At 36.1% G+C, this 12,994-nt stretch overlaps 1 protein-coding gene across 4 annotated transcripts in view; it reads right to left on the bottom strand.

Moving 5' to 3' along the window:
- GRM5 (glutamate metabotropic receptor 5) overlaps positions 1-12,994 on the bottom strand; it is a 562,738-nt gene that overhangs the window by 534,720 nt on the left and 15,024 nt on the right. For all 4 annotated transcript variants that reach the window (XM_057299211.2, XM_003832988.5, XM_034933511.3 and 1 more), the window contains exon 2: positions 9,147-10,007. In XM_057299211.2, the coding sequence (XP_057155194.1) occupies positions 9,147-9,807 (661 nt within the window). In that variant the 5' untranslated portion in view covers positions 9,808-10,007. The remainder of the gene's footprint in view (positions 1-9,146; positions 10,008-12,994) is intronic.

Genomic DNA, 12,994 nt, shown 5'->3' on the forward strand with positions numbered 1-12,994 from the left:
AAAAAAGAAAAACACGGACTAGATAATCTTTCTTTAGAATCTCATTGTGTGTGTGTGTGTGTGTGTGTGTGTGTGAAAATCAATGTGTAAATGTAACATTGGGCTGAAATCACTTTACAAAGTCCCCTAAAATAAATGTATTTGACTATTACACCTCTTGCCAAAACATCTCCTCAATTCAACATTTGAATGTTTGATAAATCTTTCTGGAGTATTTGCAAATGTGCCAAAATGAGATTTCATAACCCACAACCCTGATGAATTCCAAAGAATTGCCTTTCATATATAAGGCTACATTATTTAACAATATATCCTCCAGCTCTTAAAAAATTCTGTACCATATTGCTTCCTGCTATTATCGGCATCTGAAGGACAGAGTGTGGAGCCTGTGATGGAGATGTAAATAGAAATAACCAAGCACAGTCTGTGCTTTTCATCAGACTCACGAAGAGGTCTTCTGTGAGGTCAACTTGTTACCATAGGCCTCCTCCTTAATTTGTTTTCTTTTCACTATAATTAACCCATTCCATGGGAACAAGGAAAGGTGCTGCTTTCAAAGCTAGATAAAAAGACACAAAAATATGCTCAAAAGATACTCTCAGTGGAGAAACAAGTAGGGTTTTTTGTTTCCCAGGGAAGGAAAAAGAACCAGGTGATATCCATTCTACTTTTCCTTGGAGCCACACCTACTCCAATGTAAAGGAATGAGATTTAGATTTGTTTCAAAGGAGTTGGCTTTAGATCTAAATCGTTGCTCTGCCACTAACTTCAGCTGCAGAAAAAAATCACTCTTTACTTGTCCATTCTACTAAAATGGTTACTTTATCAGACTGTGTTATGAAATAAACAAACTAACCAAATTTAAAATATAGGATATATGGTCGGGTGCGGTGGCTCACGTCTGTAATCCCAGCACTTTGGAAGTCCAAGGCAGGCAGATCATGAGGTCAGGAGATCAAGAACACCCTGACTAACATGGTGAAAACCCCTCTCTACTAAAAATACAAAAAATTAGCTGGGCACGGTGGCACGCACCTGTAATCCCAGCTACTCGGGAGACTCAGGCAGGAGAATTGCTTGAACCTGGGAGGCGGAGGTTGCAGTGAGCCGAGATCACGCCACTGCACTCCAGCCTGGGCGACAACCTGAGACTCCATTTCAAAATTAAAAAAAAAAAAAAAAATATATATATATATATATATATATATATATAAATAAAGTGATAATGTTTCAACTCACAACGTAGTAAGATCCCAATGGCAACTGATTGTCAACATTGGGAATTATCAGAAGAACAAATAGTCCAACATCGTTCTTTCCTCAACTGAGGTTTAAGTCCATTTTTCCAGAGTCCTCCAAGTGATTGTCCATTGCAGGTTTGTGCACAAGGAGTTACAGAGAACTGACTCACTATCTCCTAAGAGTGGCAATTCCTTTATTGAACAGTTCTGCTAATAAACAAAAAAAATTTTTTTTAATTCAACCATACTTTGTTACTCTTGTATTTTAGTAATTAGCTGTCTCTGTCAACTGCTGGCCAAACAGAGTGAACCTAGCTCTTTTCCACCTGAATTTACAAATATCTAAATAAACAAAATATGTAAATATATCAGATACCTAAAGGTAGCAGTCAGGGCCCTGCCATGTCTTGTCTTCTCTCTACTAAATTTATTCTCTGAGGATATGATTTCAAATTGCATAACCATTTGGGCTACTCTCCTTTGAACAGGCCCTGCTTGGCTGCATTTGATATTGGTCTTGCCCTGTCACCCAGGCTGAGTGCAGTGGTGCAAACTTGGCTCACTTCAGCCTCAACCTCTTGTCCTCAAGTGATCCTCCTGCCACAGTCTCCCAAGTAGCTGGGTGCACACCACCATGTCTAGCTAATTTTTCTTTTTCTTTTTTTTTTTTTTTTTTTTTACTTTTTGTAGAGATAGAGCCTTATTATGTTGCCCACCCTATGTCCAACATTTAATGTAGCCCAGCTGTAGTCTGCAGAAGTTTGAGCATAGCAAGTTACAGAAACTTAGTCTTGAAAGAAATCTGTATGAACATTCTTTGTAGTGCCTGTTTGTTTAAAAAAAAAAAGATGCAAGGAGTTGAAGTGACTTTCTTGGAGTCACAGAGTAAAATCCTTAGTTCTCATGTCAGTTATCTTACTTTTAGCACAGTTAGTCATTTTAACTTATTTTTCCAACTCCAAGATAGTATTAATGTAATCTTCATATTTTATCTATTCAATATCAAATTAACAGGATAATGACCAGACTTATAGAAGAGCCTGCAAAAACAAAAACAAAACAAAACAAAAACACTTCCAGTTAAAAAGAGATGAGGAAAAATGATAAATAAGAAAGAAAGACAATGTCGGTTGTGGTAGCTCACACCTGTAATTCCAACACTTCAGGAGGCCAAGGCAGGTGGGAGTTTGAGATCAGCCTGAGAAACACAATGAGGCCTCATCTCTACAAAAAATTAAAAAATAAAAATTATTCACACGTGGTCACATGTGCTTGTAGTCCCAGATACTTGGGAGGCTGAACCAGGAGGATCGTTTGAGACCAAGAGGTTGAGACTTCAGTGATCTATGACCATGCCACTCTTCTTCAGCCTGGGCAATAGAGAGAGACCCTGTCTCAAAGAATAAAAAAGAGAGAGAGAAAGGGAGAGAGACAAAGAAAAGGGAAGGAGGATAGGAAGGTAAGAAGTTATAAAGGAAGGTAGGAAGGAAAGAGAAGGAGGATGGAAGAAAAGGAGGAGGGAAGGAAGAAAAAAAATTCTCAAGATACTCCCTCTAGAGTTTTGAGGATCTCTATTCTTGCTTTCTCTTACATGCTTGCTTAGTTTATGTTGGGCAGAATTTACTGTGCATAATTTGCTTTTCATTCTGTGTTTTATGTGTTTCAAGCTGTACATTGGAACATAAACATCTCACAGCATGCCCTCTCATTCCCCAGCATTCCTTATGCAGAAGCAACTTCAACAGAAGTGGCTGAACACTATAAACCTAGAAGCTAAAAGGTTTTAATGACATCTGGAATAAGAGTGACCAAGGGAAAACATGCATGTGTGCAGCTGCCATCCATAAGATGGGTAAATACTGAATACCTGATAGGCTACATCCTAAGAGATGATCTTCACATTTAGGTAAGCATCTGATTATTTAGAACTGTGGAAGTGTCCACAATTGCACATCACCAGAGACATTTCTGCATTATGGGGGAGCAGTGCAGTGAAATCCGCTGAAAACAAAATTCCTTTTAACTCAGCTTAGTCATCCTGGACATGGAGTATTTTTGGGAGTTTTCTAGTATTTTCAGCAATTGATGACAGCAATGGTGCCTAAGAGAGAGGAAGGTGGGAAGCTATCCCAGGCATTAGTCTCTTATAGGTGAGCCAGAGTCTAAGCCAGAAATTGTATCATTAGAAATGAATCTGAATATAGCAGAAACACTGCCCAAACCACATGTGGATATGTCAGCAAGCTCTATATTTTTCTCTGAAAGAGGCAATAATAACTCTCTTAGAAATTATTTACTGAGTCCATAGGCTGTTCCTTCTGGAAGGGAAGAGGAGGGAATGCCCCTCTAAACGCTCTTTCCGGAGCTATCTGTATTTTTTTCACTGTTAGCAATGAAGTTTCTGACAGTGATATATGAATATGAAAAACTGTTTCTTTACAATTAGAGTTGCCCACTGTGTTTCCCAGATTACGGATCCAGATCCAACTTACTAAAGAATTCCCCTAAAAGTTTCTGCATCTTCTAAATTGTATATATTGTTAAGTCAGTGGTAACCAATATAATTATAAAATCAATCCATAATTTCAAAGATTTCTGGGGATCTCATGTTTTCAGAATTTTTGTGGAGCAAAGGAAAATCTTTCAGAGTTTCCGCAAACCTTCGATACGACACAGGAAAAGGAGCACTTCATCTAATTTACAGATCAAGAGCAATTTGATCATGCTATTTCTCAAGGCTAATTTTTATTTTTATTTTTTGAGACAGTTTTGCTTTTGTCACCCAGGCTGGAGTGCAATGGCGTGATCTTGGCTCACTGCAACCTCCACCTCCCAGGTTCAAGCAATTCTCCTGTCAAGGCTAATTTTTAGATGAATTATTTCATTTGTGGTCCCTTCTACTATTTCAGATAGTTATTAACACTTTCAGCCAATTGTTTAGAAATATTGGTGCCATTGAGATAAAGGGAGAGTGAATAAAACAATGCAATGGAGAGGTAGAAAAATGGCAAAAAGGAACCTGACTAATAATCTCCAGCAATGTTTTGGAAACCAAGTTCTGGACAGAAATCTTGAGTTCCAAGACACAACTCTGCAACTAATTATCTGACAAGCAAGGTAGAGCTATGTGACCTTTCTATTTTAGTTTCCTTAACCGTAAAATACAGAAGATTAAATGCTGGCCTGAGACACAGTGTTAACATTCTATGGAATGAATAGTAATTTATGTGTCTTTATTATTACCATGATCATCCCAAAATTTGTTTTAACTCTCAGCACTGTTCAATTCCTGGAGAAACAAAATAAAGTCCCTTTAAAAATTATTCAGTAGCTTCCACAGTGCCATTTATTATTTTTCCAAGCTAAATTGTCTTGTGTAATGATAATTAGTAGAAATGCTGAGATGGGAAAAGTGTACTCCCAGTTTTTAGAAGTCAAACAAGCATGTAGACTATGAATCATACTGAAGGTCCTTCAATCAAAGGTGGATTGTTATCACATTTTTAAGTAAACAACTGATGGGAAGTCATATTATAACCTGAAATTGCAATCTCTAGGTTAACCTGAAGACCATATCTTTAATAATGTATGCTACCAGTACAATTTATTGGTACATTTTTCTCCCCAGAACATCACTGATTTGTTTTTTGCTGTAACAAATTAACATTCCTGTCATTAGACAGAAATAATAAATTCAAGAACCAGTGAAAACAAAAAATGAAGTGTAGCGTGAACAGGATTTTACAATTAATCAAGGGAATCATTTTGACACCTCATTTTTATAAAGAAGCAAAACTAAAAACTTACAAGTGCCTGCTATTTATCCACATACTATATAGTCATAAATAGTGAGCTACGTACTTTACTAACACAAATTCCTCTATTCAGCAAATAGTCTTTGAGCACATATTATATGATGGGCACTCTAATAGGCCCTGTGGATATGCTGTAGATTTTCAACTAAAGTCAGGAAAACTAGTGAAGTGTGAAATCTTGTCAATCACCCAGGAAGTACAATATAAAATTTTTTTGTATAAAACACAATACAATAATTACTTTTCTCAATGAAGTTGAACTAGATCAAGGTAAAGAATATAACAATGAAATATATTCAAGTGCTTAACTATTTGAAACATTCAGACTTTAAGGGAACTATCACATCTCTAGCCACAGAAGTATAGGCAAAGCATTCTAAATATTCCTTCTTGCCCATAGCATATATTCTGTTTTATTTCATATTCGAATTTCAAGAATATTAATGCATGCTAATTTATTTTTTTGCTTTTGAAGTTTAAGCAGTAGTATCTTATTTGGGAGAAGGGAAGTTAGAGACTAAAGTGAGAGGGATGAGTATGTTTATACTGGGAATCCATCCTGAAGGCATTTTTTATTGCTAACAATAATAGTCAGCTGGGTAATGTTGAGGGTTTCAGCTGGGCTCAATTATGTGATTGCAATTAGCTGTGGGTTGGAAAGGCAATTTTGTTGATCTGCATTGCACGCTCTCACATGTTTGAGGTCAACTGGTCTAAGATGCACTCATTTGGAAAACCTGGGTGCTCTCATACTTCACAGGGTGACAATAGGGTTCCAACACAAACTAGGAAGAAAGTTCTCGTGTCAACCAAGTGCTATTGGTCAAACTGTCAGAAGGCCAGTGCTACATGAAAGTAAAAGGGAATTATCAAGTCAAAAGCAAATGATGTGAATACAGAAGAGCCATTAGTAGACGTCATCAATGCAATCTGCCACACTGCTAAATGGGCAAGCACCATCAATCCTGTGTCATCATGGGCACATGTATCAAGGTTTGCAAAAGTACTAAGGCAAAGGACCCTTTACATTTCCTTAGTGCAGAGAGAGTTCTTACTCCATTAAAAGAAGTGATTTTACTTTTCTTCTGAGTCATTGCATATTCCTTTCCTCTGCCCAGTTGAAGAGCTAGTTTGATCTGCTCTTTAAAAAATGCTTTCTTTTTTTTTCTCCTTCTGTTTTATACTATGAATCTCTTTGCCTAGAAGTTCCAGGCATAATTTCTGTGTAATAGAACAAGCCACAGTAAATACCCAGTCACACAGCCTACTAAAGCCATAAATCACAGGAAATAGCAAGTGTAAGAGATTAACATCGAAGCTGAAACCCAGTTTTCCTTGTACACTCCTCTGGAATTCTGTGATGACATACACTTTCCTGAAGGAACATCTTGTGGTACCCGTGACACAGTACGGTTAGGTTTAAGTATAAAACACATAGGCAATTAGGAGAAAAAACGTTTTTTGAAAATAGGACCACGTCTTTTCACAGACCTTAATGGTTCATGTGAAAGCATTTGGAAATTTCCATACTCTTCAAGAAAGAGAATATTGATGGAACAAAGGAGAATAATTCTAAGAATATGAAGATAAATTATCAAGTACTGGGATTAATTCTCCTAATGCTAGAGAAAATCACCTCAACCCAGTGAGAGAAAGAGACTGGATGATAACTGACACTATCATTTCATGGAAGATCCCACCAAGACTTTCTGAAAAACCAAGTGGGGAGGAAAAAAAAAAAAAAAAAAGCATGACCTTAGAGAGTTCCCACAGTACCCAACAAAGCTGTATCCTGTTTGACTCTCACTTTTCTGATCCTGGAGGTGAGTTTCACCTTGTGAAAATTCCTACCATGCCATTCTTATGCTGATAAATCATAAGACTTAACACTACATAACCTCGTTATCCACATACTTGCTTGGGATCAAAGCAAGATAAATATTTCTTGACACAACCACATAAACAGTAAGCAAAGGAGTATTTCTTCCAACTTTTGAATGTCCAATTCCAAGGTTTGTTCTCTCCTGAATCCTGGTGGTACAACCTAAATATTTTGCCTGAATTTGGCGTTGCAATTTCTATTGTCTCTTGTTTGCCCACAAATAGAATGTTTTCATGTAATTGTTATATTTCAGTAGGTAAACTATGTATTTAATATAGAGCTTAAAGTGTATGTATATAAAAATTATGCATAAAATATTCCACCTCATTTCTTAACTTAGATTTCTTCTCAGAAGCAGCAACTCTTAGTAGTTTTGCTCTTCTCTGAGAAGAATTCTATGAAGATGCAATCAAATTGTTTGTATAAAAACCCCTTTTAGAAAAAATAAAATGTTATATATACAGAAATGCCCCTTGTTTTTTTCACCTAAGATGATCTTGGAAATTATAATCATTACCTAGTAGAATGTCTCATTTATTTTAATAGCTAAATGATAATGCATTGTTTGAATACATCATAACTTATTTTATTAGGTTATTAGATTGTTATTGGGGTAAATTCAGGATAAAACAACAGTTTAAACTAGTAAAAGCCAAAGGTCATGACTAAGAGTTTCCCTTGGGGCACAATTGAATTAGCATTTGCCACACCATGACCAAGCCCTGATCTTCTGAAGCTAGAAGGGAGTCCCTAATAAAATGCATGATTTATTTGATGCAAACCAAAACATACCTTTACAATTGGCCTTTTCAAGCACATTTTTACTTTCTCACCTAGTCATATTTTCTTATGCTTTTCACTGAAAGCCATCCCTGGTAATTTTCACCAATTGTCAGTATTCTTCTTGTTAAATTTCAATTGTCAAAATCCATTTCCTTCTGTAAGATTCCCACCATGACCCCCATAACCACAGAGGAGGAGGTGATTTTTTTCTCCATCAATTTCCTTTAGAGTCAGATTTGTAACATTATGTCATTTTGAATGATTATGTAAGTATTTGTGCATGCCTCATCTCCTTTGCCAGATTGCAATCCCACTGAAGTCTGTGATATAGAAAACAAAGGGCTATCATTCACAGGACGGTCAGAGAGCCTTGCATATGTATTTGTGCATAATATGTGTTGCATAAATATATTCCTAACCTCTGAAGTGGGGTTAGTAACTTAATTCCACATTTTACCAGACCGAAATATTCGGACTATATTGATATGTTAATGCAGAATTTTAAGAATCTCAACAAATACAATAATTCGATGATTTATAAAAAGTATTTTGTATCTTCTTCAGTATTCTATAGTGTTTAATATACACATTTTGTTTTTCTAGAAGAAGAGCTGCATAACAAACGAGTCTGCCCATTTGGGTCACAACCTCTGTAGGTCAAACAAATTTTTTCCAAACAGCCATGGTCAAGAACTAATGATTTTTAAAACAACATAAAAAACAAAGGGCTACTTATTATTAACTATTATAAAACATCAGTCAGATTTTTCTTTCCTCACTATTCTTGGAGCACAAAGAAGCAATAAATTTTAAAGCAAACATGTTGAATTATTTAAAATTATACTTCTCAAATATGTTCTATACAAGGATAAAATTAATTTATTCTTATCTCCATTTTGGATTTGACCATGAATTCTTCTGAAAAAATAGCTGTAAGACCAAACTTTTTGGTAATTCTCTATAACAACACACCTAGGTTAGAACTGGCTACTACCTTCAGTCCTATGTGTATTTATGTGTACCTTGCTTTAACTATTAGAAACAATAGGCACCTAGAACAATCGTAAAATGACAAAAATGTGAGGTGTTCAATGAAGATATAGAGACTTAAAAACCTCTAGTAATGAATATAAAAAATCATTATAGTAGAAGTATAATATAGCATCAGTATAGCAGAAGTAAATAATTTAATTCACAATTAAAACAAAATTATATTTCACCAAATATTGGCCACATACACCCTTCTGTAGTTTAAGTCTTTGTCTCTCTAGATATATGCCATCCAGTCTGTTCTTATAGTACTGGTAAAACTCGGACAATTCAAAATATCCAAAATAATTAGGAATAGTTTACTCTTCCCAAACCTGAAATTGTAACTGTTGAGTGCATAATAATATATACTCGATTTATGCAAAGGAAACTTACCTTCTGTGTGCACGGCTGATACATAGGTCCAGTTGTACCTCTTCACTATGTCCACCATGGCCCTTGCCTGCTGAGCATCTGAAGGCACAACCCTCATGAAATATTTGAACAGAGTCTTGTCACTCAGATCCATGCTGGTTGCTGAGTAAGCAATCTGAGGTATGTTGAAAAGCTGGAGCAAATTCTGGACCTGAATGGCTACAGAACTGGAGCCAGGCCCAATGACCCCTACTATGGGCTTCTTGGAGCGGAAGGAAGAGGAGGAGCCATCCACACAGCGTACCAAGCCCTCTTCCTCTTCTGAAGAAATGAGGGAATCTCTTATGAACTCAATGCTCTGCTCTAGGGCCACAGCCGAATGCCAGCAGGAGTCCCTTATCTCACAGCCCAGTGTGATGTTGGGCAAGAGTGTGGGGTCTGAATTGATCCTTTCCAGGGTATGCAGCATGGCCTCCACTCTCTGAATGCCATACTGTTCACGGACCGCCCCACACTTCCTCTCATGAACTTTGTCCACAGTAGGCTGGTGATGAACAGAAAAGAGAGCTCCAATAATGATGTCACCCGGCATGTGAGCCACCACCCTCCTCTCACTGGACTGTGCACTCCCACGGACATCTTCTTTCAAAAGTAAGACTGACAGGATCAACAGAAGGACCATTTTAGGAAAGGAGTTCAAGCTAATAAAGATAGCATGGTGGGGAAAATTCAGGAGGGTTCTGATAGCTACGAACAAGCGATGTCCTACGTTGAGTCGCAAATCAAGAAATTAGCCAGCAATTCAGATGTATTTTCTAAAGGACCATTGTGTCCCCATGTACCATTTAGTTAGATGATCCATGTGGTCATGATCTTCTAAACCTGAAAAAAAAAAATAACATGGGTCTTTAACAAACATACATGCAACTAGTTTTGGGAAGTTCTATAATCCATGTTAGCAGAGAAAACATTTTGATGATGCAGATAACAAAGAAAAAATAATTCAAAAACGTTTCTGACTTTCCTTTGTCTGCTTCCTTTGTGATTTGATGAAGCAGCTGATGTAGCTTCTTGACCTTGCCTTGCTTAGATTAATAGTCTTTTTTTGTTCACTTGCAATACATAAAACCAAATCTTGTGTGTGGCAGGCAGAACTGTATTGTAATCTCAGGCAGAGATGACAGAGCATCCTAGAAGCAAAACTACACCATGAACAGAAAACTTCAAGAAGTATGCACCCCAGAATGTTAAACATTGGTGATCTCTTGGTAATGAAAGTGTGGATAACCGTTGTTAAATTTTCATTAGGCTTTCTTTTCTTTTGAAATCTTTAGCCTTGAGCATGTAATTAATTATGCAATTACAAAAATAAAATTATCTTTTCAAAAATATCCCACATATTCTCTCTCTAAATACAATGTCAAGCAAGTTGAATAATCTTCTCAGGAATAAATAAGTATTGTCTAATGAATGTGGAAGATATAACAAAAACAAATGAAGAAAGGTGGGTGTTTCATGTTAAATAAACTGTAGAAGAGAAAGGAAAAGGTTGGGAAATTATAGAGTACAACATCCCCCAAATAGGCTGCAAGGAAGAGTCAAATTAGCACCAATTTTTAGAGAAAAGAATATTCACATTTCAATCCCTGTTCTTATATTAAGAAGTATTAGTAAACTGTTTAACCTCTTGGTACCAGAATTTGCTCACCTGAAAAATGGGGATACTATGTGCTAGGCTATCCCTTATGGGAATCAATACAAGATATCAACGAAATAAACACTTTACAAATTAAAAAGTGCTATATATATTCAAAACAACATCTTGTTGTTATTAAATTTTCAAGGGCATTCGTGGCTAGGTCATGAAGACAGAAAATTCTCTGGCAACCTACTTGGTCCTCCAGAGAGTCTTCAAAGTAATTACACAGTCTTGCAATACAATTCACAGTAATCAGTCCTCTAGGCCTGATCCAGAAAAAAATTCCACATCACTAAGGCTCAAAGGCTAAAAGGATGTATGTTTGGAACTATTCTGCCAGGTAGAAATTTAGTATAGCTATGAATGTCATCATCTATTTCAATTTAAATTCCTGGGAAGAAAGAAATTTTGTCCCAAATTTTCCATGGCAAATTCTAGCATAATTTGTAAAAGAGAACTGACAAATTAGTGATTTGATCACTTAGTGGAATTGTGTAAGAGACTTATTTTGTTATCAACTTTGCCAGCCAAGGATCTCAAATTATTTTAAAGTGACTAACTTTCTAAGTACCGACTTTCAAAAACAGGTGATGTTTCTTCAGGAATGTATGTAAATATCACACTTTTACAAGAATACTAATGGTTTCAAAGGTCATCAAATCTACAAAAAGTTAAGTCCAGACACAAAATGAATGTAATTTGAATCATGTTTCTAATCACTCCTACCATCATTTTCACTATTTTCTTCTACTGTTTCCTATGGCAACAGAGAAAGTCTTCTTTGTACAGTGACAAAAGCTAAACTTTTTAATATTTCATCAAATAACCAGATGTTCCAGAATAACTAGACATTTGGGAATATATAGAAAAAAATAGTTTTGGTACAAAAGTTGGCAGTGTAGATACAGAGGAAGAAATGAAGACTGTTAGATTTTGCATTGGCAAGTCATTTGAATATTACCAAACCTTTCTTTCACTTTCCTTAGACCCAAGCTTAAAATAATTATTCTCATGGTCATGTGAATTCTGCTGCAGACAAAAAGAAATATCTAAAGTTAAAGAAAGCACAATTTCTTATTAAATCAGAATGTTAGCGAGTGAACGAATAACAAAACACGACTCATTTTTTATGTAAGAACATCAAAGTGATATGAGAGACCTGGTGTCCTGTCAGGCTCGTGTGGCTGAAATATCAATCCCATGCATTTTATTCATTTCAGTTGCTTTATGAAACCCCTACATATTGAGATACAGTATACATATTAAAACACTAAGATATTGCCTTTTGAAGTTATGCAAAGTTTGTTACTTATTTAACAAAAAATTATTAACTATTCAGTGAAAGAGACTAGTGTAACAAAGAACTGTAATAATATACATTGGTAAGTATCATTATTATCTTTCATTGAGCACCTAACATGCCCCATGTATTCATTAACTCACTTAACAAATATTTATGGTATGTATATGCTATAATTCTGTCCTGGGAATTGAATATTCAAGAATGAGCAAAATATACAAGCTCCCTATACTTGTGGGCCTTACATATTTGTATTCTAAAGGGTAACTTTAGCTGAAACCTGGTGAATACAAAGAAAAATAAAGATCAAATGGTATTTCTGTCTTTAGGTCTTTGAGGAATCACCACGCTGACTTCCACAATGATTGAACTAATTTATACTCCCACTGCAGAAATTCTATTCAACCCTGCAATCCCATTACTGGCTATATACCCAAAGGAATATAAATCATTCCATTATAAAGACACATGCACACATATGCTCATTGCAACATTACTCACAATAGCAAAAATATAAAATCAACCTAAATGCCCATCAGTGATAGACTGGATAAAGAAAATGTGGTACATATACACCATGGAATACTATACAGCCATAAAAATGAGATCATGTTTTCTGCATGGACATGGATGGAGCTGGAGGCCATTAACCTTAGCAAGTTAACACAGGGACAGAAAACCAAATACTGCATGTTCTCACATGTAAATCAGAGGTGAATGATGATAACACATGTATACATAGTGGGGAACAACATACTCTGGGGCCTACTGGAGGGTGGGAGGAGACAGAGGATCAGGAAAAATAACCGGCGGATACTTGACTTCATACATGGGTGATGAAATAATACGTACAACAAATCCCCATGACAC

Source organism: Pan paniscus, chromosome 9 (genome assembly GCF_029289425.2).
Source record: "Pan paniscus chromosome 9, NHGRI_mPanPan1-v2.0_pri, whole genome shotgun sequence".
Taxonomy (NCBI): domain Eukaryota; kingdom Metazoa; phylum Chordata; class Mammalia; order Primates; family Hominidae; genus Pan; species Pan paniscus.